The sequence below is a fragment of the Grus americana genome, chromosome 7 (assembly GCF_028858705.1).
Source record: "Grus americana isolate bGruAme1 chromosome 7, bGruAme1.mat, whole genome shotgun sequence".
NCBI lineage: Eukaryota > Metazoa > Chordata > Aves > Gruiformes > Gruidae > Grus > Grus americana.
The window spans coordinates 20550001-20576941 of NC_072858.1; the positions used below are offsets into that span (position 1 = coordinate 20550001).

General features: G+C 40.6%; 1 protein-coding gene across 6 annotated transcripts in view; it reads right to left on the reverse strand.

The window, feature by feature from the left end:
• WDFY4 (WDFY family member 4) overlaps positions 1 to 26941 on the reverse strand; it is a 153077-nt gene that overhangs the window by 98603 nt on the left and 27533 nt on the right. For 5 of the 6 annotated variants that reach the window (XR_008577881.1, XM_054832026.1, XM_054832027.1 and 2 more), the window contains 13 exons: positions 24525 to 25135; positions 20088 to 20181; positions 13628 to 13842; positions 12615 to 12727; positions 11457 to 11664; positions 11107 to 11183; positions 10201 to 10419; positions 8998 to 9182; positions 6326 to 6557; positions 3683 to 3834; positions 3045 to 3156; positions 2743 to 2933; positions 1037 to 1189 (listed from right to left, as the gene is read on the reverse strand). Coding sequence is in view for 5 of the 6 variants with exons in the window: in XM_054832026.1 (XP_054688001.1) it covers positions 1037 to 1189; positions 2743 to 2933; positions 3045 to 3156; positions 3683 to 3834; positions 6326 to 6557; positions 8998 to 9182; positions 10201 to 10419; positions 11107 to 11183; positions 11457 to 11664; positions 12615 to 12727; positions 13628 to 13842; positions 20088 to 20181; positions 24525 to 25135 (2562 nt within the window). In the remaining variant the exon portion in view is untranslated. Of the gene's footprint in view, positions 1 to 1036; positions 1190 to 2742; positions 2934 to 3044; positions 3157 to 3682; positions 3835 to 6325; positions 6558 to 8997; positions 9183 to 10200; positions 10420 to 11106; positions 11184 to 11456; positions 11665 to 12614; positions 12728 to 13627; positions 13843 to 20087; positions 20182 to 24524; positions 25136 to 26941 lie in introns of those variants that run through there. The other variant, XM_054832030.1, reaches the window with a different exon arrangement.

Sequence of the window (26941 nt, forward strand, 5' to 3'; positions counted from 1 at the left end):
CTCTTAGTTGTTTCTGCAATGACAACCTGCAGGCACTGGAAAAACCCTGCCAGCACAAGGAGCTGTTGCTCCTGAGCTAGCCCTTAGGAGTAGGCCCTCGAGGTCTGCAGGAACACTCCAGCTGGAAAGCTGCTTGGTGGAAAAGGACCTGGGGGTATTGGTTGATAGATGGCTGAATATAAGCCAGCAGTGTGCCCAGATGGCCAAGGCGGCCAACAGCTTCCTGGCTTGTATCAGAAATAGTGTGGCCAGCAGCACTAGGAAAGTGATCGTTCCCCTGTACTCTGCGCTGGTGAGGCCGCACCTCGAGCACTGTGTTCACTTTTGGGCCCCTCACTACAAGGACATTGAGGTGCTGGAGCGTGTCCAAAGAAGGACAACAAAGCTGGTGGAGGGTCTAGAGCACAAGTCTTATGAGGAGCAGCTGAGGAAACTGGGGTTGTTTAGTCTGGAGACACAGAGGCTGAGGGGAGACCTTATCACTCTCTACAACTACCTGAAAGGAGGTCATAGTGAGTGGGTGTCTGTCTCTTCTCCCAAGTAACAAGCAATAGGACAAGAGGAAATGGCCTCAAGTTGCACCAGGGGAGGTTTAAATTGTATATTAGAAAAAATTTCTTCACCAAAAGGGTTGTCAACCATTGGAACAGGCTGCCCAGGGAAATAGTTGAGTCACCATCCCTGGAGATATTTAAGTTGTGTAGAGTGTAGATGTGGCACTTAGGGACATGGTTTAGTGGTGGACTTGGCAGTGCTAGGTTAACGGTTAGACTGGATGATCTTAAAGGTCTTTTCCAACCTAAATGATTCTATGATTCTATGAAAGTGCATGAGGACACAGAGGGGAGCCATGATGACAGAGGATCTGCCATTCCAGGAGCTACCACCTCTCCATGTGAGCTACAGTGTGGAAGATCACCATACACCACTTCATCCCAAATACTGGATCCAGAAGATGCTATGAACAAACCAAACCTCATACTATAAAACCATCTTTAACACAGCCAAACCCACAAAGTAACATCAACAGTTTTACCTCAAAGTTGCAGAGAACATACTGGAATGCACTATAATTCTTGATGATGGAAGACTCAAAGCCAAGCTCAGCTGTGCCCACTAGGGAGAAAATTAACTGTAAAATCCTGTTGTTTAACAGCTGTGTCTTCCTCTTCAATAGATATGCCAGCAACTGAAAAAAAAAAAAAAGACTTAAGTATCTGCTGAGTATAAATCTGTATTTATAAGATAATATATCTAACACTATTTTTTAATTCAAGACAAATGCAGTTTACTTGACTGTAGTAGTCATGCATGCATACATCTTACATAAGCATCATGAAGAAAGTGAAGATTTCAGTCCAGGCATAAAATTGTGTGCAGTAAGTGAAAGGCTAAGTTTTCGAAGGAGTTTGACAACTCTGAAGCATTGAACAGGAGCAAAATACATGCTGTATTATGTTGAATGAAATTTACAAAAAGCAACATACAAATATAATTGTAAATAATCACAGTAGATTTTGTACACTATTTTTCATGGATGCATTCTTAGTTGCTTGCAAATGGTGTTAGTTTAAAAAAGTAATGTTGACTTCTTCAAATGAAAGACATTTGTGTGAAACATTGCCAGTTTCTCAACTGAGTCTTTGATTATTCAATGAATTCCTGATACAGTGAGAAAAATGTTCAGAAAGCCACTACATTTTGAAAATGTTGGCATGAATAGATGTTCATTTGAAAATACATATCAAGACATGTTTTCATGAGTTGGCTGTTTAAAAAAAAATGTTTAGACATACAAACAAAGAACAAAATGACTCCATTACAACATGATGATCAGTCATGTGGAGAGAACACTATTTAGCACAAAGTCGAAAGGAACAGCTTGTCCACAATCTAAAGGCTGGCATTCACCTACAAGAAAGGATTGGGCAAACTATTTAAATATGATAAATATATTCATATGAATCAGGATCAGTTTCTGAACAATTCAGAAATTGGGAAAATGGAAAATTTATAATAAATCATTCATGAAGCCCTAATGTTAAGAATCTTGTTTGGAACCATCTCTGTTAAGGAGTCTTCTCTGTTCCATAAGACTCTGCTTAGCCTATGCAGCATAAAATAAACGAAACTGAACTGAAACTTCACACTTGAGCCTTAACCCATCCAATATTACATATATAGTGCTTAAATACAACCAAACTCTTCAGTCTGCACAGCTTTCAGGTTTGAAAGATGAATTTAGGACAGACCTAATCAGCACTTATTTATATCAGCACCATTCCTAATACACAGTGAAGACTGAGTCACAGGAATTCATTGTCAGCCCTACACTGGGCAGTCTGTAAAGAGGAATCTTAGGCTGGATGAGCCAAGGGGTGGAAGCAGACCTGCCTGAGAAGTGGTGTCTTGGGGGAGGGATCAAGTTTGTTGGTAAAAGGTGAAGGGTGGGTCACTCACAAATCTGCTGCATTGGCTTACTTAGTTTACTAGATCATGTCTGACCAAGAGGCACCTGTCCTCACCTTCCCATCAGCAGATAGACTGTTTTAGAGGTTCCTGGAGATTGTAAGCACAGGATTTATAACACTATCCTGTATCCTTCTCTCAAAGATCTCATAAGTTCCAACCCTAAGTGCTAATAGCCAGGACATCCTTGGTTCATTGCCACTGACAGGTTTTGGAATAAGGTGCTCCAAGGGAAAGAATATAACCAGAATGAATGAACAAAAGAGCATCTACCTGGTATCCATTCATGTGCCTCATCAATTTTTCACTCATTGGGCTACTGTTCAGGATGGAGTTCAGGACTTTGACAGCTGCATACATGGTATGGTCATCACGGGCCATAGCAATGAGACCCAAGAGAATGGCAGGGCCTCCAATGAAGTTCAGGCTAGTAGCTGCTGGAGAGGACTGGAACACTCTTACCCCTAGGAAATTGCAACATTACTCTACCAGGAAGTTACATGGATTAAATCTGTTATTGTACAGAGAAAGGCCCTACTCTTAAAAAATATGAGATAAAGGCATAGCGCATTTACCATATTGGCCCACAGCAACTGACCCAATAGTCCGCAAGAAACCTGAGAGGTGTGCAGCAATATTCTTAGCTAGGAATATTGGAGTTGAACTGTCCCGAGAGTTAATCCCAATCTGAAACAGATAAGAGACATCCTAAAAAAAACCTGTGGTAGTACAGAGAGACAAAAACTAACAAGTAGACACTCTAATACTTCAGATTTTATTACTTTTAGACTATGAAAAACATCTTTTTTTTTTTTTCCAAGTTGATTGTTAGGACAAACATTCACTCAACTAAAATATCGCACAACCCCGTTACTTTGACATGTCAGTAGGCCTGGCTTGGCAAGAATGCTAGACTAGCACGTGAAAGGTCATTGTGAAAGCATTAAGAAATCAAACTGAAACAAATTATCATTAGAGCTGAAAACTATGGCTTCTTTGGCTGTTTCAAGAAAGCTTATTCACACTGTCCAATCTATTCCTCTCTACACTTGAAAACAAGACCATGAGTAGAATGGAGTTCAGGAATGGGAAGAGAAGCTAGAAAAAAAAAAATCACTGAAGGTATAAAACAAAGTAAGTCACAAACTGCTCTAGGAAACCAAATCAGAAACAAGAGAAAAAGTGTTTAAGACAAACAAGGGAAATTAGTGACCTCTTTGGCAATCAGCCGTCCATCTACTTCATTGTAGGAGCTCTTTATATCTTGGACCGTAGTGAGAGATGAGCACATGGCATTGATTCCAAAAGAAATCTTCTCTTCTGCCACCAGCGGTGTAGGATTATGATCACTGTACTTGTCCTCACCTAAAACAAGAGAGACCATGAACTGCTGAAGGAACTCTGTATGCTCAACATGTGAGACAGGAGAGAGGCACATGAAAGAATTCATCTCATTAAAATTAACTACAAGTAAATTCCCCAAGACTGCTGTCACCGATTTCCCTTTCACTAGGATATGGACTTATGGCTAAGCCTCTGCACAGCTACTGCTGATTAGCGATAAGCAATGAGATGGGACACAACATTGCTGAAACAGTTCAAACTGCTGTTCGCAACAAGGTCATAAATCCATTCTAAGGAATAAACCATAATGTTTTGGGCTTTTGTGCTTGTGTTGGGTTTGCGTGGCAGGGTTTTGGTAGCGGGGGGCTACAGGGGTGGCTTCTGTGAGAAGCTGCTAGAAGCTCCCCCTGTGTCTGATAGAGCCAATGCCAGCCGGCTCCAAGACGGACCCGCCGCTGGCCAAGGCCAAGCCAATCAGCGCCTCTGTGATAACATATTTAAGAAGAAGAAAAACACTTAGAGAGAGAGAGCTTTTGCAGCCGGAGAGAGGAGTGAGAAGATGTAAGAAACTCTGCAGACACCAAGGTCAGTGCAGATGGAGGGGGAGGAGGTGCTCCGGGCACCAGAGCAGAGATCCCCCTGCAGCCCGTGGTGAAGGCCATGGTGAAGCAGGCTGTCCCCCTGCAGCCCATGGAGGAAGGATGAGGGGGTGTAGAGATTCCACCTGCAGCCCGTGGAGGACCCCACGCCAGAGCAGGTGGAGGCACCTGAAGGAGGCTGCGGCCCGTGGGAAGCCCACGCTGGAGCAAGTTCCTGGCCGGACCGGTGGACCCGTGAAGAGGGGAGCCCACGCCAGGGCAGGTTTGCTGGCAGGACTTGTGACCCTGTGGGGGACCCCACGCTGGAGCAGTTTGCTCCTGAAGGTCTGCACCCTGTGAGAGGGACTCCATGCTGGAGCAGGGGAACGATGAGAGGAGTCCTCCCCCGAGGATGAAGAGGCAGCAGAAACACCGTGAGATGAACTGACCGTAACCCCCATTCCCCGTCCCCCCTGTGCCGCTGATGGGGGGGAAGGTTGAAGCCGGGAGTGAAGTTGAGCCCGGGAAGATGGGAGGGGTGGGGGGAAGTGTTTTAAGAGTTGATTTTATTTTCTCATTCCTCTACTCTGTTTTGCCTAGTAATAAATTAGATGAATTCCCTCTCTAAGTTTGGTCTGTTTTGCTCGTGACGATAATTAGTGAGTGATCTCTCCTTGTCCTTATCTCGACCCACAAGCATTTCGTTATGCCTTTTCTCCCCTGTTTAGTGAATGAGGGGAGTGAGAGCATGGCTCTGGTGGGCACCTGGCCTCCAGCCAGGGTCAACCCACCACAGTGCTGAAACTTTAAGTCAAAATTTCCATTAGAAAAGTTTCTTTGGGTGTTTTGATGCAATAGGGAGATGTTAAGTACCACCTTCCCTCTCTGTTCTCCTCCCTCACCTCCTACACCCCCTAAAAAACCAAGGCAGGGGGCTGGAATGTTTGGAAAAGAAAGAGATGTCATTTCACAATGACAAGATCACATCTTGTATAGTACCCTGTGATTTCCCTGCATCAGAGCATTGCTGGAGTCAGATGGCCACAATCCATGATCAGTACTAAATTCCAGCCGGGAAGACCAGTGTGCAGAGAACAAAAATCCCAGACTGTATGAAGTCTCAACACTTCAAAAATAAAATCCTTCTGACTTCTATAGATAATATTTTTATTTTAGGGCTATATTACGGTATTTTTCTCTTTCAACAATCCCTTCCCATACTTGACTTGAAGATTTTTTTTTTTTTTTGTCTAGATAGACAGCATTCTGAAGGAGTATTTTCAGCCAGTCTTTTCACTTTGCTTTAGGATGGAGCATCACCAGGTGAGATTATTCTGCTCTTTTCAAATGGGAGATGACCATCCCATTTCATCCCAAGCTCTAGTACAGAGTTGAATGTCCTGCTCGTTCAACAAACAGTAATCGATAACTGAAATGTTTTGTCTGCCTGTTTAATAATTGAAGCTAACAGTATACTTTAGTTAAAAAGCTTCATTAAATGGAATGTAACTTATTCTCTTACCCCTCTCTCCCCTGTGCTCTCTCCTACTCTGCAGGTATTTGCAATTAAAAATGATGCTTCTTTCTGCCATGTTTTTCCTGTAGCAGCCATAAATGCAGAATGCCTCAGTTAAAGCTGCTGCTTTAATATTTGTCCAACAGAAATTGCCATCTTACATCTCCTCAAGGACATGTTATACCTCTTTACTCTCCATCTCTGCTGCTTGATTCCTGCCCTGCTTTTTCTGCCCAATGTACAGTATGTTACAAGATCCTCATGGTATCTTATTACAATCTTGTACAACACTCAGTAATGCAGAGTTCCAGGCTTTTAGAGCAAGCTCTAGGCACAGTTGGAATACTATTAGCAGATTATAAAAATAAAGAGAGCATTGTCCTGACAAACAGAGGTGCATATGAGAATTATCACATACCTTGAAGCTGTACTGCTTGGAAATTGCTACAGTACTGTGGGCCAAGCTTATTAATCACCTCTATGGTTGCCACAGAGATAGCTTCTTCAAACAAGTACGTAGGGCCAAGACGCCAGGTCAAGGAGGACATCTGTTTCCAAATTCGAGGAGTAGCTATGTACCCATAGACATCAATAAAGGAAGAGGGTTCCATGGAAATACAGCTACCAGGTAAGGGCTGGAGATACTGCATCTGCAACAGAGGGAGAATTCACTTCAATACAATACACTCAGGGTGCCTACAGATCTTGTCCCTGGAAAGTACTGTCTGCCACCTCTCTCCTCAGTCAACTGTGCAACACAATTATCAACTACTGTTTAAAAATTGGACTTTCAGAAGAATCACAAACATAAGCATTTTTGAGAGTTCAAGCATACTTTTTGTTCAAAAAACAGTCAAAATAATTTCAAATGTTGGCAAAGAAAAACCCTATCTTGATCCCAGACTTCTTTTTCCTGTTCTCAACTTCATAACTCAGACTGTGACTTTCCACACAGAAAATCAAGTTACAGATTGCACCTTTTTCTAGGCACCTAGAGAATAAACAGTTTGAAGAGTGTGGAGTGTCCAAGTGCATCAGTTAGCTTCAATGAAAGTGACATAACTTAGGAAATTGGACCATTTATTTTTGGTATCAAAATAAGGATTCAACCTCCTAAATTGAATCTATTATTAGTTGGAAATTTTTTTGGTATAGAGAAACTATATTGTACTTCAGGGCTTAGCCCTGATGAACAATTTGCTGTTAGGATGAGAGACTCGCACTTACTGATATCTGAACTACTGAGATGTAGAAGACAGGGGTGGTCAATATTAGCAGGCAGGACTTGATACTTGAGTGAACAAATATTACGTTTGATGCAGAGTGACCCACCCATCCCACCCCTCCCCAGCTCCACCACCCAAAAATAGCTTTTGGTATTGTTAACCACCTTTGTGTAATTTTAATTTCTTGCACAATCTTTTCTTCACTGTACACATCAAGATGAAGGCTTGCATCATGTCAGAGACCCTAGCACTGGGACCATCTTTTATTTACTAAATGCTTATTTTATTTATTATGAGCTGTTTCACTGTATGTTAAACACATTTGCTGTGAATTCTTTAATCAATTGCAATGCTTAGGCCTAGTTTTATTGATGACTTTCAGTCTCATTTGAAGGAAGGCAAATTAAATTTTCATTCTTGAAATGGATATAGGTCCCAAAAGGCATTTAGAAGACAGATCATTTTTCTCAAGTATGGGAAAGAGAACATTTGGAATTAAACAGGTTGCTTTTACTAGGGAAGTATAACACACAAGTGAGCTTTGTATGTGTTGAGATTGATTTGAAATATGGGAACAAGGAGGAAGAGACCAAGGTTACAAGTTTCAATTAATAAAAGAATTCTATTCAAAAACAAAACCAAAAAAACACCACACCAGCCAGAGCTGCAATAGAAATAGGCTGCATTTTCAACATCGCCAGCCTGGAGCATTCAAAATCCAAAAGTCAAATCTCAGAAAGAATTTGAGATTAGCTTCAAAACCAGGAGCAAGATGATAATAATATAAACCAGGGACTCTTCTCATTTATCCTGTACATTATGAACCCTTCAGGTGCCTTGGGATTGCTTTCTTGTGATATCTCATGCAACCTGAGAAATTCACCATTTGAGAGCTCTATGCAATAAGATCACAAGAAATGTGATAAGGGCAAATAATAGCTACACCAATATTTGCAATGAACTCTGAGTTGATATCATTGAAATTTACAAATTTTCTAATTGAAACACTTCTTTCACTTCTATTAACTCAAAAAAGAAGTATTATTTTAATTCAAGAGCTATCTCATGCACTGAACTAACACAGAGGAACATCTATCTGCTCCTGAATGCTTAGAGTGCCAGTGGGAAAAAGGCTGCTGACTCATCAGCTGATTGTTCAATGGGTGTAACAGGCAGAAGACAGTTTGAAACATGCCCATGTAAGATGCTTGAGGAAATTCCATCCATCTTGGGATTCCTGCAAAGAGCCAGCCGGTCACAGAAGCTTATTTCTCTGTGACCTTTCCGCTTTACCAGGCGGAAAAAAATTCTTCAAAAATGGAGGCTCCCTACATAACTCATCACCTTTGAAGGTTTTAGCCTAAATTCCAAAGCACCTTCAGTTTAGGGTTCTCTGATCAGAGATGTACTTTTTATAGCTGACAACTTCTGAAAGTCTTGAGTGTAAACAGAGATCCTCAAAATCACTAGTGAATTCAGAAAATTTTGGCCTAAGGGTAAAACTGAATTTCAACAACATAACCTTGAGCTACCTGCAAACTAGGTAACCCCAACTCTCAAATGAGTGGCATCACTCTAAATTGCCCTGATTATCTGCATGCTGAGGGAGGAGAGGGGAACTAGTTCAAATCATCAGTATAAGATAACATACTTCTGAAAAGCAGCAAAAATACAGCCTGGATTGTACTGATTTCTGACTCCACTCATGCACAGTGCAGTGTGGCACATGTTATATATGCAAATCACCATGTTTTGAGTCCCTCAGGTTAATACGGAAAAGTCATGCTAAGTGCATGGGGAGATGAAAATGAAAAGCAATGAAAGGCAAAATGTCATGCACAAGATCTATGCAGAGAACCTTTACCTTTGCAGAGCCAAGCATCTGACCATTTATATAAGCTGACACAATGCAGTTCTTCTTTGCTTCCTTAGCAACTGTCACTGTGAGGTGATGCCACTGGCCAGTGACCAGCAGCTTGCCACAGCCAAACTGCACTTGCCCTGGAAATGGGGAGGGATTTAGGACCTCACTCTCAGGTTCCATGATATCTGTAACAGCAAAAACAGGCAGTCAACAGAAAGTCTCTCTCACCTTTCCCTGCCTCTGAAACGCAACCATCAAATGTGACACAAAGAACATGACTCTGTGGGTATAGAGTGATTTGGTGCTATTCTGTTCAATGTATTTAAAATACTCCCTGAAGGTCTAGTATCAGGACCTGAGACTTGCACAACTCTCAAGATCCCTCCAGCATACGGTGTGTCATACTCCCAAATAACACCTGCTAGCTGTCTCAGTGCTGCAAAACGAGACTGAACTAGGACAAAGCTAACATATTCTAAGAGAACCACCCCTCAGAATATTCACTGAGTTAGCTGACACAGAAAAAAATTCCTAGCAAATTCATGAGATGATAAAACTCTACATTAATTTGTAGCTTTTATGAAGAGGCAAGCTGGGATATTTAATGTCATCTAAGGGAATCAGAGCAGTCACACAATGTCAGCTGTGCATGAAAAATCCCAGCTACTATTCCCACTCCACTCCCAACCTCCTCTGCAATGTCCAATCACATTCACATTTGAAGTACCTACTGTACTCAATAAGGAAAAAAGGATAAAAGTCAACAAGGAAAAAAAAATAATAGGTTGATATGATAGAAAACAAAGGAAATGAGCTGTTTGATTAGGAAGCTAGATCACTCCCAAGCTTCTCAGTCCTACTCTCCAAACCTGCTTACTGCCACACAGAACAGGCAGGAACCAGCTGGTTCAAGTCTAGTCCCAACTGCACACAACCATATAACTGACATTCAAAAGTTTTCCTTAGAATTTCTATAAGTTTTAGCATATATTGCAGGTCACAAAATAATTCTCAACGCCTACAGCAAACTTAAAACTGAAATATGACCAAGAATTACAATCATAACAGGCTGCCAGAAGAAAACTGAAGAGATAAAAAATCTCATTAATGTCCTGGGTACTTATAAGAAGAGGAAATTTGTTAATGAAAAATTCCTGATAATCAGAGGACACAGCACTGCAGCTTGACTGAGAAGAGCCTTACCGAGTGGCTGGAATTCCACTTCTTCTGTGGAAATGACCAAAGAATGGTCCTGTGGGAAGAAGCTTACTGAAAAGCAAACAAATTCTTGCTCTGTTCTTGACATGTGCCTCACAACCGTGAGGAAACGGAGTGGGTGACTGTTGTGCACCAAACCAAACTTGCTAACCAGAAACCAGCAGGAGAACGTCAGGCCACTTGGGGGAGGGAACATTCTGGTGCCTGTAGACAGGAAATAAAAAGGCAGTAAGGAAGTTGGTTTCCCTATGCAGACATCAGCAAACTGCTATTTCATTTGTAGTCCAAATCATGTAAGAACCAACATTAGAATATGATGTTTAATTTCTATTCTGTTCTATTAGATTTCACTACCTATCTTCAATATCATAGAGACCACAGATATGAGTGTGTGCACATGTATAAATGACTTAAAACCGACTGATGAGAAATGACTACTAGATTTCCATACCATGGAGCTCATTAATTGGGAAGCACTGAGCCAGAAACAAGTTTTCTCAAAGTTTACAAAATTCAGGAAGCAAAAGGTACAACCATTTCTCAGGTCATCCAATAGATGATTTTGATCTATATTTTCATGTTAAGTGACAGTTTCTATTCTTTCTGTGGGAGATTATCCTAAAAGCTGATGGCTCTTACCTGTTAAGACTGTTTTCTAATCAGTTTGCTTTAAATTTGTATTGCTAATGCATGACACTATTAAGCTGCATATGATACTGCATTTTGGTGAGCAGTTGTGTTATACAGTTCAGAGCTGGACTGGGACACAGACACAGAAGTGTATTGAAACACACAGCTTGCTTGCTGCCATTTCTTACAAATGTTGAATGCTTTCAGTGGGGCTGCAAAGTCAGTGCTTTCAGGAAGCTGTAGGTGAGTCAAAGTGCTTACCCATGCCAATTCCTCCTGAGACAGATTGCTCTGCACTGGGTCCCATGACAGTGGCCAAGGTAGGGAGGTATAAACACCTGCAAAAGCAAGCAAGCACCCATTCATCAGAAACATAAAGTCATCCCTGGAGGTCACCAGTGACTTAATACTGCAGAATCATGGTAGCAAGACAGAGTCTAGGCTATCAGAAATAAGACAATAACAAAACAGGTTGGCAACATTGCTGCAAGGAAGGCGGCAATAGTGCACAAGGATTGACTAAGATGCAGAGAGAAGTTATTAGTTGCTGTGTCCAGAAAAGGTCTTGGAGACTGCAGAGCAGCTAAAGAGAAAAGCAACAGCAGCAATACCCGTATCCTTCTGTGGACATGTCAAACTCCACAAACGATGGAGCCAAAGCAGTGCTGCGGAGCTGGAAGTTTCGAGGTGACGTCATGGAGATGAGACTCATTGCAGTCTGGAGTGCCAGTGTAGATCCCTTAGACACCCAAGGAGAGCTGCTGACAGGCACAACTGTCTGAGGATCGGTTTTATTGTCCACCTTGTCCTCTTCTGAACCTACAAGATCAACATAGTTCCTAACAAGATCAGTGTCTGCAATACCTTTTTCAGTCACAGACTTTGCCCATATTCAATTAATCACTGCTAGGAACAGTGCTACATGCTCTTCAAATAACACATCCTCAGCAGCCTGCAGAAATCCTCAGCAATACACAAAAATATTGCACTGAGGGAATTTCAAAATGGAAGGCTGGCAGAAGAGATGAGCTTGCAGAAGTGATAGCCATAGTTTTTCTCCACACATCTTCAGGCAGCTCCAAACTTCACCTCTAGTGAAAAAGGCTCCTGACCCATTGGTTCCATTTTTCTTATACACAGACCATTCAATTCTGCCATAATGGAATGGTTATGGCACAATGTGGGAGAAGATCTGAAGAATGACTGCAAAGAACCAAAGACCCAAATTTGCACCATGCTGTATCAGGTGTCTCATAGGCATGAGAACAGCTTAAGCACCATATACTACTACTGTAGCTTTTCACCTGCAAAATATGTTAGAACAGAGAAAGGACTTAGACGGAAAATGGCCTGCATAAGCAAGGCAGACTACTAGGATATCCTAGGGATTACAAAAAGCAGTGCTTTTTATTCACATCTTTATTTCTAGCTATAAACCACAGGGAAAATATGCTGCAAATCCAGGAAATGCTCCCCTTGGTTTGTGGAATATGATTAGTATTTTTATATGCTTCCATGTCTGATCCAGCAAAGTCTGAGTCTATATCAGCATCTGGCTTCAGTACACATATTATCATGTGATCTCTGCTAGTCATTAGATCAGCTCTCAGTGTCAGTTAAGTATCACCCAACCTGGGCAATACCCAGTCTAAGACACCCAGGCATACTCCACTTTCACTGTGACTGTCTTGGAGCAACCTACTCCAACAGCAGTTTGCATCTATAACCCAGTCACTGTATCAGCAACAGGTTGTTCATTGAGTGTTTACCTTCATTCCCAGTTGCATTAGTTGAATGACTCCCCTGACATGAAAGAGCCTCAGTCTTGTTTGTGCTGGGCCTGGAAGGCAGTGGCAGAGAACCTCCCAACCAAAGAAATTGCCTAATGTGGGAAGGAAAAAAAAAAGGCAACCAAAAAAAGGAAAACAATCAAGCCAGATACTTTGGAGTCATAGCAATCATGCAAATACAGCTCAGCTCTCTGGACACCAACTTTCTTATTGGATACCAAATTTTAAAGACATCCCAAATAGAACAGAAGGAATGTTTTCCATTGGATCATCACAAATACTTGTTTTGCTTTACACTTCCCCTTTCAAGGTTTTCCTGTTGAAAAAAGTTGAAAGTTTATTTCCTTCAGCAATACTTTTGAACAATACTAATTTTTCAGAAAAAGACCTATGAGGGAGGGGTTGCTTTGGTTTTTTGATTGGTTTTTTCTCTCTTTGTTTTCTTTTAGGAAATTCTGTTCCATTTTTGAGTAAAATAAATCCAATCTTCCACTGCACATCCAACTTCATCTGCACTCTGATCTCTGTTAGGTACTCTCATGCCTAGTACTTGTTAGCATTAAAGAAGAAAGTACACGCTCAAAGTAGAAACAACACAGACTGAGACACACGACTACACTTCTTATTTCTGCATCTGTCATTGACATGGATCTGAGCTAAGAGAAAGTCACTTTTACTTTTCGGGAAACAGCTTCTCCATATGAATACCCGGAGAAAATAGCCCTGGTTGGTTTGCAATTACTTATTGAGTTACCATTCATAAATGGCTTTACAACTCCTTCAGAGATGATGCAGTAGAACACGACAGACTCATACCATCTTCAGTAAGTCATTTAAGCATATACCCTGTGATCAATATGTAAGTACTATTAAGTGAGACTTGAAACAAAAGGCTGAGTCTTGCTGAATTAGAGCACTACATGAAGTATCCAATTATTACACAAACTTTGCACAACTAAAGAAAATTGGTTCCATTAAATACAATCTGATACCTTAACACATCTGGCGCAATAGCCTGTGATGCAAGCTTCTCAAACACTCTAGTGAGGGGCAGATGCAGTGGATGGCTCTCATCATGGAAGGCATCCTGACAGGAAGTTATAATGGTGCTCAGCAAACCAGATCCACACATCACCTGGCGACTCTTCTCTGACTTCACCAGGGATTGGATATGATCAACCACAGCACACTGGATTTCCTGTGAAAGCTGAAACGGACACAGAACTGAAGTGAGTGGGCTGGCACTAATACTGTACATGGTGACAGATTTTTTTTTTCTTTTCCAAATTGTCAAATCTCTGGCCCAGAAAGAAGCCTCTAAGGCCAGAGGCTCAAATGCAACTGTATGACTGTTCTATAAAGCTTTGCACTTGAACAGTGTGCTTATATCCATCTGAGTAGCTGCTCGGCCATCCACAGTTGAGCTTTCCTGCCACCATGCTATGGTAGTGAAGGAAGAGAACAATTGGCTCTCATTCAAAAGAAGGGATCACTACCAAGTGCAGGTTATTAGGCATAAGCTCCAAGACCAACACAGTAACTCAGAACATATTTAACATTAAGCCTGCGGAGTGTCATATTGACATGATCTTACTCTTTGTCCTAAAATCACCATTTAAACAAAACTGTATCTAGCAATATCATGAAACAATTTTAAACTCTTCTCTACGTGTTTTGCTGAATTGAAGCTTTACTTCACTATTGCTTCTTAATGGTCTTAAAGAAATATCTCAATTCTCATAAATTATCTTTAGAGTAATTTGTTCCCAATTAGGAATGGAGCCTACCCCTTTGACCTAACTAGATTTCACACAAAACTAACTATGCATCATATATTTAAGCACAAGTCTTATAAAGATGAAATGTTCCTCACCCCCAAGAGCTCTTTGGCTCTCGTGGTCTTCTAGGAAATATCTATAAAAAAAACTTTTAAAGAAAAGCGTGGTGGCAGACATGCAGATTAGGACATTGGGATTCGATGATTTGATTATACAACATGAATAAGAAGCAACTTCACTGGATTCAGAATAACTTAGCTTATTAAGTATAAAGAGGAATTCAGCTCTTTTGCATCCAGACCAAACTCTAAACCAGTACAGGACAAAATTCAAAGCCAATAAGTAATTTGTTTTCAAAGTGCTTGGCAATCAAAAGCCCCAGTTGCAACACTTAGGCAATAATACTAGCACATCCAATGCAACATACATATTGTTTTCGTAAACTCAACTACTATTTTTGCTATCTGAAGGGCAAGATCTTTGTATAACATTTTCTTCTCTCTGAATGACTGTTCATTCTCAGTGACACAAGTTTCACTGTGCATCTTATTAAATACAGAAATAATCCACCAGACTAAACTGTGGATATTCTTCAGAGAGGAACTTATTGCTACAGCCTCACTTACAGCTTTTTGGATCTTTTAATTACTGGCTTACTCCAGTTTTGACTGGATGCAGGAAAGTATCTGGATGTATAAAGCTACCATGAAAACAGAGATGGACACAGGTCTTGACTAAGTGAAACTACTGGTTTACTCCAAAATAAATCCAATAAAAGCATAATGGCATACAAAAAAATTGATTGTTTTCCTTAGCTTAGCAGCTTTGTCAATACTGGTATTGTCTTGTTTTGAATAAAATGTGCTGTTTTCACGGATCTTAATTCCAGTAAAAAGAGATTTTAGGGGAAATATTAATGGTGGCCAGGAAACCAGGCTGTGTGTTTCTATACACATGGATTGATTTTCCTGACACATAGTACTTGCACCATGAATCAGGATATCGAAGGTGCAGTTAGAATGTAACTGGGCTCACAGCTCTGCCTCAGATTAGTCTTAAGGGCAAAATGTCACCTAGCAATTTGCCCAATCTGTTTAAGTAGTTCCCAGATTCTTACTCCTAAAAGCCCATAGTTTCAAAAGTAGGTAGCTGAATTTAATTCGCTGTTATTAGTCTTCAAAATGATTGTGCTATGTTTAAGATGAACAAGAACTTTGAACCTTTGACAGCGTGGGTTCATTTCAAAAGACTGTAATTTTCTTAGGTTTAAGAATGATACAGCAATAATTCTGTGTGCAATTGCAAAAAGCAAACTTACTTTTCAATCACAGGAGCACATCTCACTTGTAAAGCTAGCAGCCCTTCATAGAAAATTAGAATTAACTTCCTAATATAACACAGCAGTTTAGTTTTACTAATGAGGAAACCAAGGCATTGAAAGTAGTGCTTTCAAAAAGTTCCAAGTGACCCAGGATTTTTAAATCATGCTTTCAAAAGAAAAGGTAGACATCCATCAGCTTAAAACCCATTGTCTGTAGAGAGTTTGAGTAACTTCTGAAAAATCACCTGTGCAATTATTTCCCTTAAAATGTTATTAAAAAAATTCTTAAATTCCTCACAGCTCAAATTCCTGATGCATAGTTCCCAGCTGCAAGCACATTCCCATTCTATCACAATATTCTGCTGATTAACTCTCACTCACTGACCTTAACAAGCAAAGATTACTTTGCTGACAGTATGTATAGAAGGTTTTACAAAGTTACACAATAACTTGTGTTCATGCACTCCTTGCAAGTAGACGGGGAAAAAAACCACTATGAATTGCGTGAACTGTTTCTACTTTTCCAAAAACATAACCTAGATAAGGCCTAGTTAAATGCCACACAAATTATATCATCTCCATCAGGCTTTTCACATTTACCCTTGGTACAGCTTGTGTGTAAGAGAAGTTACAGAGCTTTCCTCATATAAATATCAGGGCTACTATTGCATTCTAGAGAAAATACACTGGCAAGTCCTGACCATTTGAAGCCAGGCAACAAAATCTCTTCATAATGTTAAGAATCCTTTTGTTATTTCTGGTGGTCTGACAGACCTCTCACTTGCTAAATTACATTTAGTTGCAGTATTTCCCCCTGCCCGGTATTAGCTGAATGCAAAGATCCCTGCTCATTTTTCTAAGCTACTATGCAGTGGCATAATATGTTCATCAGACACCTGAGAGGAAGGCAAAGCTCTCTGTGCACCACCTTATAAGTGATACCATTGCATGAAAAATGTAGAAAATGATCTTCAGTATAGTTAGCCAGGGATTCTTGGCAGAGTTCCTATCTCTGCAATCCAGGGTACATTACCAAGATTTTAGTGCAACTTCAGAGATGCTGGCTGCTTTTTAAAGAGAAAGTGAATAGCAAGAGAAACAGGACAAATAAAAGGGCAGGCTGTGAGGTTGGAAGCACAGGAGGAAAATTGCTTGGTCTATATAAACAGTGAAAGCATCAGAAGTTGGTTGATCAATGAACAAGCAAACTTCTTACTAAAAGCCCAAAAATAACCTTGGAAAAGATTATGCAGACAGGCTGTGCATTTTCTTAATAAAAACCCAACCTGTTATGTTGTAATCAGAACAGGCTCAGCAAAGAAAAATCTCCCATGAGACAAGGCTGGAGCAAAGCCTGCAGGAAAGTCCTCAGGGGAAAGAGCTGACCTTCAGCTACCCACCCAGGCTAGAGGACCCACTGCCAGGGTGTTTCTAGTCTCTTTCCTCCTACCAGAGTTCTGGTCCATTCTGCTTTCCTTTCTCCCAAAGCCTTGGCTGCACAGCCCAAAGGGGAATGAAGCTCTGGCCAAATACCCAAAGAATTTCCTTGTGCAGATAATGCAGTGCAATAATTCAGGAATTCACTGTGATATTAACATTTACATTAGCAGTGATATTAGCAATATATGTCACACAGGTTTCCGTGGACCATATCTATGTCAGAGACGTTCTCAGTTTAGAAAGAATTTATGTTTTTCAGAAGTACAAATACTTGGAAAGTGTGATGCTGTTAACATCAGTAAGAACAACTAGTTTAGGCTAAATTTAAAACAGGTCTTTTAAAAAGGTGCAAAATCCTTATTGATGCACGTTTTAGTTTTACAACTGTCAATATCACAGTAGGCCATCGTAGGAGAGACATGGATAAAAATAGAGAAGACAAATCCAGCTGTGGAAGCAATAATATTATTTAACAAAAGTATAGATAATTTACATAATGAATCACGTGAGGATGACAGAACTGAGTCATGCTGTGATTCTTTTCTCAAAAGTTCTTTTCCTTCCCTTAGCCTTGTTAGATCTAGAGGACCTTCTTATCTGACATCACAAACAGAAAAGATCTGGCATGACACTCTGGAGTCTTAAAAGCCACAGTTCCAAAATGCCAAGCAACGATGAGGTATGTTTGAGGGGAAACTGTGAATATCCTGAGCCACATATCTAAAGTGGATGTTAACCTATGTCACTTGTACTTAGTTTGAGACATGTGACAATGCTATGTTTCTTCACTGAACAGGCAGCATATTAATAAAAGGAAAATCCACCTTGTATTTGGTCAAACTGTATGCAGTTTGATGGGAAATGGCTTATCACCAGTCCTAAGCATGAGTATGTGCAATATCCTCTAAATACAGTTTACTGACTCAAAGACCATCTCTTTGGGGGGTTTAAGGCTTTTAAGCAAATTTTCATAGCCAAATGACATTCAAATGACTTTTGATCTTACCTAGGAATGGTAGTAATATACAACCACAAATCTGTTCTCCTCAGCTTTTAATTGTCATTCTAGAAAGTCAGAAGAAATGACTGAAGACCTGTTTTACTGACTGCTACTGTTTTTTCTATGCTGACAGGCTCAACATTGCTTCAGCCCATCCTGCTTGGGCCTGGCAAAGGTCACTCAGAAGCAGCAAATTTGGCAGGAAATGGATATTATCTCTGAGGGTCAGAATCAAAGTACATTAATTTTATTGAGTTCCATTAACATTTCTGTAAAAGCAGTGCTTTCTCATTGCCATTTCTGTGAAAGCAAGGGATTTGCATGACCTGAACTGATTCCAAAGATTTTTCCAGATTATTCCTGAACACTTGAGCCTAAAAAAATAAATCATAGCACTAAAACAAGCAGAAAGGGATGAGTTACTGTCTGTTCTTCATCATTGCTCCTAAAAACGTACTGTTTGACTCAGTTTTAAACTCAGAGCAAAAAGCCCCTTTAGATTTTTGAATGAGAGTCTGCAGTAAAAAGTCTCCATCCACAAAGAAATTTCATCATCTCTCATATAGCTGTCAAACACTGTTGCACTAAAAGAGATAATAGTGCCCTGTTTAGGACAGAATATATCTATTCAAAGGGAAATTCCTTCAGTTGTTATCCTTCTATCAAGTAGCTTCCCCCTTCACTAGCTATTGGAGTCCACCTTTTGCATCAGATCTTGCCTGACTCCCACATTCCAAGTAGCATCTTATTTCACAAAGGTTCATGGAGTAGTATATGCTATAATTAAAGGTACTGAAGTCCAGCCTTGTGTGTCACTACCTGGCAGCATCACTGAACTGCTCAAGCTACGCAACATGAGGTTCCATTCATTGTCTCCCTGACTTTTAAGTAGAATTAGCCAGAAAAATCCTATTTTTCCCTTATCCTGTGGGTCATTTGATGAAAAACTCTTCAGGACATGTGTTAACTCCTAGCCAGAGTCTGACTCAGGACCCTGGATAACAGTGGTCCCATTTTACCTGGTGCAATCCTATTCACAACAGCAATACTAAACAAACACTATCAGTAATAGTTTCTTAAAGGAAAAAGGAGTGAGAAAGGAAGAAAGGATGAACACACTTAAACACCTAACTGAAATTGCTGGAATTTGTGCTCTAGCCCTTCATATTTTTAAGAACACTGCCATCTATTGAGGGTCTGCAAGGCTTTCTCTCTCATACAGCTCAGCCCTAGAGCCAACTCCAATAGTTTCTTGATGACACTCTCAATCCTATTAACTGTTCTACTTGTTTTTCAGAAATTAATTACTGTAATCAACAAAATTTCACTAGCTGATGGCTTGGTTCCACTATGCAGACTTGGGATGTGCCAGCAGTTAGCTGCACTCCCACCTTCCATAGCTCTGGATGAACAATCTGGTTTTATTTCAATCCCTCCATATATACTTTAACAGTATTCAAGTATTTTAGACCAGATAGCAGATACAATATAGGCAATATGCCTGTTCAGAGTGGGCGTGTGTATGGAAGGTTTGACAAAGCACAGCAGATTCTAAGCTGCATTGAAAGTTTATGGACCGTTAAGCCTAAAGAGCCAGACTGTTCTCGTTGTTCAGTCCATTAGCAATATTTTAAACAATTTTCAAGGGACTTCTACACTTGTGCCTTTGCAGTAAGTATTCTGGGACCAAGACCCATGCACTGCATCAGTCAACACTCAGTCAAACTGAGAGTCAAGAACCTTTGTTTTCTTACATCTGTTGACTCAGTGAAATTTGCACTGATCCTCCTGCCGGTGTTCTAGGTAAATTTTAGTACTTCCACATCTGCAAAGAGTAAGCAATTCTTGGAAATGAAGCTACAAGAAAAGTAGCAGACATTGTTTAGATAGCACTTTGATATGTTCAGACTCACCTGAGAGTGTCCTTCTTTGTACAGCTTTGGCAGCAATCTCACCATAACACAGACAGCACCCGGATGTACAATGGCACAGTCTCCCATTTCCCACCTGCAGGAAAAAGACGCATAAGACCTATCATAATTATCATTAACAACAACAAAGAGGGTCCAACAATGTTCCAGCAGAACACAGCATTAAATCCTCCTAGGAGTAATCAGGCTCAGCATTTGAAACTAAACAAGTTCTACAGATGACCTGGAACAGCTGGAAGCCTCCTTACAGTAACAAAGACAGGACATAACCTGCTCATGAGCTCACATCTCAGGGACGTGCACATTCAAAGATGTGCAGCAGCCTCTTTAAACAAACTTTGCCTTTGAAGGTACTTGCAACAGTAACAGACAACCTTGCAAAGGAACAGACAACCAGAGGGATCTCTCTGATGCATCAGCCCAGAACTAGTGTTATATTTTCTATTTTCCAGTGTTCTGTAATTTTGATCAGACAATAACTTCAGTGCTTGCAAACCATAATAGCAACAAAGATGAGACAGTCTTGATGAAATCGGTATGCAACTCTTCTCTTCCAACACCAGAATCTGCCTAAACTAGTGAAAGAAAGTTAAATGTGTGCTTTCCCACCAGTTTTCATTTTTGCCATGTATCACCTTTGTACGTTCAGGCACAGGAAGGAACTGAGGCAGAGTTACCACAGAGAAGATCTGCTTGTGCCATGATGGCCAGATATATCTCAAAGGTGAAGCCACAGCATAGCAGTAACTCTAGTTTAGGCACTGCAGGCTCAAAATGTTCAGAGTATAATCAGCATTTCTGGGTGCACCTCTGAACTGGAGTTGTGATGTGCAGTATCAGAAACATCTGTCCCGAATAGATCTTGTGAGAAAAGCAAAGGCACCATCTAACAGCCATAATTAGATTGAAAAAATAAAGCACAAAATGCTTTATAGAATGTATAAAACAAAGGGTGCAAGTAAAAGAGTGAGCATTAAAAAAAATGCTTTTACAGGGGACTAAAGGAGGTTGAAAGGGCTGTTACTAACATTAACCATTTCCATAAAGGCTCATCGCATACACGAGAGCAGCGAGTAATGTGTAGCACACTGCCACACAGTGACAAATAATTCTCACTGCACCCTCAAGAAAGATACTTTCAAAGAAATTGCTCATTTGCAATATTTTCTGTGTAATGAATCAAAATCAGATCTTGTATAAATACTCACTGCAGCAGTGGCTCCAGTGTGGACACACACAACTGTACTTGATATGAATGTGGGTTTGTTTTTAAATGTCAAACAAGAAAAAAAGTACACATTGAAAATACACTCTCCTTCCATCTACCCCCAAAAAACCCTAACCGCCTTTAAAGACAAAAATCCAGGCCCACAGAATCAATAGGATCGAAATTTCAGTCTGTTTCCCTGCTGCAGCTGTGCTCCCCAGAGCAACTGCAGTTTTAACATAAGCCACTGTATTCAAGGACTGACTTCCCAAACTCTCAATCCAATTCAAACTTCCATCTCTAGCACTGTAAAAATACATTGACAAGCTGTCTGTCCAGTTTTCATAAAACACAGGATTCTTCTCAAAAATTAGGCACTGAAGAAATATGGTTACCTCAATCTCAAAATTTTTCTTTGGTATAGAGAGTGTTTTCATAATCCATATGATGTGGAGTAAAGGTAAAATGTGAGCTAACAAAATGTGAATATCAGAAGACCATAATAGAAAGGCATCCTTAAAAAAAAAAAAACAAACTGTTAAAATATTTCCATAGTTATAAGTAGATGTTTTACTTTATAGCACTGCCTGGCACATTTAATGCTCTCCAGGGCTGTTAAGAAAGAGCAAAGAAGGAAAATCCAGAGTCCCTGACCAGCATCAAACTACACCTCAACTTTCCTGCCAGCACTGCACACTCACTCCCCTCTAAGAATATTATATAAGCCTTATCTCCAGCCTTCTCTGTGGTTTTCCCGAGAGGCCCTCATTTCCTATCTTGTCTTAGCACAAAAGCTGTCTCCACATACCAACTCCTCACTCCTGCAAATACCTCATCTCTCTCACTCCTGCCTCAGGGCTATCCAGTCAGCCCCATGATTCCACTCCATCTACCCCACCAGTATCACAGTGTGAATCCCAAGTCTGCTCTGCACTGGCTATTTAAAAACAAGACAAATAAGAGGGTTTGGGGACAAAATGAGATGCCACAAAGAACTTGAAGAGCCATCAGTGCAGTGAGTCTGTGGTAACAGCAGCTGCAGCAGCCATTCTGCTAGGGTGGGCATGAAGAGGGGCTTCCCTCGCAAAGAGAGATCAGCCTCAGTTAACACAGCTTGCAGCAAGCTATGTCTAATTACCAGAAGCAAAAGGAAAAATAGAGACCCCATCTGTCACAGAAGGTACTTCAAACACTAATGCAGGGGCAGGAACACAGAGGGCTGTTTTTCAGATGGGAATGAAAAGGTCAATTCCCCTGTGGCCCAGCAGCTTGCAGCATCATTGACCACAGGACAGTGTAAGGGGCTAGACTATTATCCAGTTAAAATGCCGATTTTCCTGTCTCAGTCACAGGTTCCCGTAGGATCACCTCCTTTTCCCCTCTTTGGGGATGTTAAATACATGTTGCAGGATGGAGCATCACAGGTCACCTACTCTGACTGCACTCAAGTTCCTCTTTTCAAGCTGCATAGCCCCAGACTGAAGCCTTCTCCAGGAGGAAGTGTGAGCATGGAGTACAGCTAAGAGGAAGCTGCATCAGGGGAACCACAGGCTTGCAGGAACTCTGGAAACTTGATTTTTTATTTTTATTTCAGAAAATTTACTGCTCAAAAAGTATACAGGCTGTGTGGCCTGAAGATTGACAGCTTGCCAATTCATGTTCCTCTGCTGTGGTTTCATACACTTATGCTGGACACTTTCCAGCCACATCTGGAAACTAATCTGGCTTCCTTTTGTGCCTTCACATCCCAGAAACAAAGCCAAACTGTCCCAAACCAGACACTGTGAACTGAATGAATCCCAATTTACATGATTAACTTCTCCACGAGTGGTATTCATTCAAGTTTTTGCACAGCCTCACAGCTCAGCAGGCAAAACAACAGAAGGACCTATGAAGCCCTGCTTTATATTTCAGATCTAGTAACTTGAGAAAGACAAGCAGAAGACAGAGCCATACCCTTCCCAGCATTGCCACTGATCTATCCTTTCTCCCTTATCTTCCCTGAGCCTCTCTTATACACACACACTTAAACTACAAGCTATGGACTTCTCACAACCACCACCATCCATACACTCTCCGCACACTGGCCCACTTTCTCTCAAATGGGGCTAGGAAGATCTGCTTTGAAAAGAGTATTCATTCCTCCTGAGCCAGCGAGTCCTCTCCCCAGCACTGAGTATCTAACCAGAACCTTCCATTGTAATTTGAAGACCAGTGATAGGAAAAACATCTCTGCAACTATTTTAAAATCAGTTGCACAAGGAGCAAATAAATCTACTGCAGGTTTTTCCAGTTGCTTCAAATAAGTACTAATATGACCAGAAATATTTACTGAACCTGCCTCAGCACTCAGGGAACAAAAGTTCTGCTGACTTCAGTGACTGCTAGCTATGAGTGGCAAACCTAATGACTTGGTCTTTAACCTGGAAGATGACTGTGAAATAACCTACAGTAAATAATCTCACAGTTAAAAACTTCACCTTTTTAAGCATAACTCCAACCAGAAACATTTTTGAGAAAAAGGACTGAGACATCAAAGATAAAGCTACAGACACATGAAGGGGCAGAAGATCTCACAAGTTATGAAATGCAAATTATTCAGAATTGATTCACAGCTGACAGCTACGTTGATTTCTGGTGTAGTCTTTCCTTCCTACAAAAGATATATAATTTGATAGAATCCTTCATTATATGAGGCAGGCAGCATTACTATTCCTCTTCCAATTTTCTCTGTTTCAGCTGTAAGAGTAAATGAGTGAGAGTGTGTGTACACACACTGCATGGGGGAGCATTTAAAATAACTTAAAGCAGTTTTTATTTTTTATGTATCAGGTGACTGGAAACAGGTTTCCACATAATTGGAAAAGCCAAAATTGATTGGGGCAGACTCAACTAAACACAAGCTTCAAGTCCCAGCAACTCCTTCCTTAGAGCCCAGTCCTGCTCCCACATTGCGTCAGAACCTTCAGCACAAACTCTGCAACTCTTGGGGTTGTGGGTCCCGCTGCTCCACTGAATACTTACGTCCCAATGTCTGCCATCATTTACCTTTCAAAACCAGGTGATTTCTGCTGTCTGGAGGCCTGGGAGTTGGGATTGTGGCACTGATTTGTTTGTTCTAGGCAGGTTATGTCACACCTTACCTCAGTTTACTATCATGTAAAGTGCAGATATCAGTCTTATTGTATTTCCCATAGCAAATAAAGACTTACTTCTCTTCAGGGTTTCCCCATAGCCTATAGGCAGTGGCAGGTAATTTGTTGCCTGGTCTTTTGAAAGCAACAGGATGCTCTTCTTGAGCTTGGGGTCCCTCATGATCATCTCTTGATGCCTCTCCCATCTCTGGCTTTCTCTCCTGGAAGTAGCTCTCCAGATGGAGGGTTCCTTTGACCATATGATCAAGAAAGTTCAGAATCCATATGCAGTTCTTTAGCCACATTGGGAAAGGTTCTGAAGAGCAGAAAGCTGCATCCAAGAATTCTGCAAACGTCCTCGTCTTCTCAAGTCTCAGAGGGATTTGCCATTTCCCTTGTGTCCAGAAGCATCCAAGTGACCCGAGATCCTCTGCCATCTTTTCAAAGAGACCGTTCCTCTGGAAGAAGTTGCTGTTGACAGGGTCCAGGTGCAGGGCTGCTGTTATCCCCTGAAGTGTGTAGAAAACAAGCTCCAATATACAATTCTGTCCAACTGCTGTCCACAGCCCAGACGGAGGGTCCTGCAATGCACCTTCCATGTCTGAGAGAAGGGACAGGAGTCCATTGAATCCACTGCAGGTTCTGAAAGCTGAATGGCTCTTGGGACTCTCCAGTATCCTCAGGAGCGACTATGAACATTGGGAAGGAAGGAAACAAAAGCAGCACTTAAACCAAGGGACAAAGAAGCTTTAGAATATTTTAAAATTCCAAGTTTGTATCAAAATTCTTTCACTGAAATTTCACTCTCTGAAGAAAAAAAAATTGGTCAAAGTAGAGGTCACCACTGCAAAACTTTTTTCCTCCTCCCTTCTTCCATATAGCCCATGAGTCAAAAAACCCCACTAAGATTTGAATGCACCCTCAGGAGCAACCCATGTCAGCGTCAGTGGGCAATAATAATTCCCTTTCTCAGCAGAGTTATTTTTCAAGTTTGCACAACATTGGAGGAAAAAAGCCATAAAGCATCATATCTGAAGATAAAGAAGTCATTAGATTTTTTCTAACTTCACTGGGCTTAAAGCAGGTTATAAGTGAATGTAACTTGAAAATATTACACATGCATAAAACCCAATCTATACTACTTGTAAATTTTGAATGCTATGGCCTTGCCATTTTAAAACAAACGTAGAAAGGTTATTAAAAGTTGTAGTGGTGCAAGTAAAATTAGTGAGAAAAAAAACTTACAAGGAAACAGTCTACTGTATTTGAATGTAATCCATCCCAGGTTTTTGGGATGTTGCACAATTCATTTTGTAAATATGATGCTCTTTCAGGCACCAGGGACCTTTCAAATTTGAGGTTGTATCTTTTCACATTGGAAAGGGCTGATTTTACATATAAAGTTTCCTAACAGATATCCAATGAAAGAGGTTCACTTCACAACCTGCTGAAGAGAAACAGTTTCTAACATAAATATATCTCCCTGTAACAGGATCTAGGACTGTGAGAAAGGGTTGCCAGAACTGGAGGGGGAGGGGGAACTCTATTACTGTCATTCAATTTTGTATGATAATGTATCAAACCAGGCAGAGACTTCTGAACAGGGAGTAAATTTGATAACTCAGAGTTGAAGTTATCAGGATGGCTTTAACACATTTCGGAGAAGGTCAACAGTAACCACATTTCCTCCAGCTCTAACTCAGTTAGAATTTAATCGCCTATGAGTTAGTATTCCTCTGTCCTGAATCTGTAAAACTGATGTCTGCTGGAAACCCCCTAACTCGGTTAACGTTAACAGAATTTATTTCACATTCCATTATTTGTTATTCCTCATAATCGCGCACGTGCCATGCTGGAATACGGCAGTGCTAATTGCATTTGGGCTCAGGCTTTAACAGCTAAATATATATTAGCAAATCAATCTGAATTTGTGTGTAACACAATCACAGTCCCAATGGATGTAGATAATAAATTCATTTGCTTACATTATGCTTTAATATAGTTATCATTTGTCAAAATTAGACACTGAAGCTGCATTTATTTTCATATTAGTTTGGACACTGTACTCAACTTTTCCACAAATATTGTTGAAGTTTACTGTTTCAAATCAAAGCTATAAACTTTGTCACCTTTTTTTTTCTTAAAGTAGCATAGTCTTTTATGACAGAAACAGCTGCTATATTATGCTGAAAGGTGAATTCAGTTCACACTTGGTAGAGAAAGTAGAAGGAAAATTAAATCAGTGTTTACAACACTGCTGCTTTTCAATTTAATGCCTATGATGTAAACCAAAATAAAGCACATTGATTCTTTCCCCTGCTTCATTGCTTATGGATCAGACCCTCTATAAACACAACAGAGGCTATGAATAGTTCTAATTTCTTCCTCCAAACATTCATAAGGCTCCTCCTTTCCATTATCTCACATTTCTTTTTCCACGTCACTGGTGTACATGAGAGATGACAAAATTAAGGACAGCAAAGTTTCAACCTTGG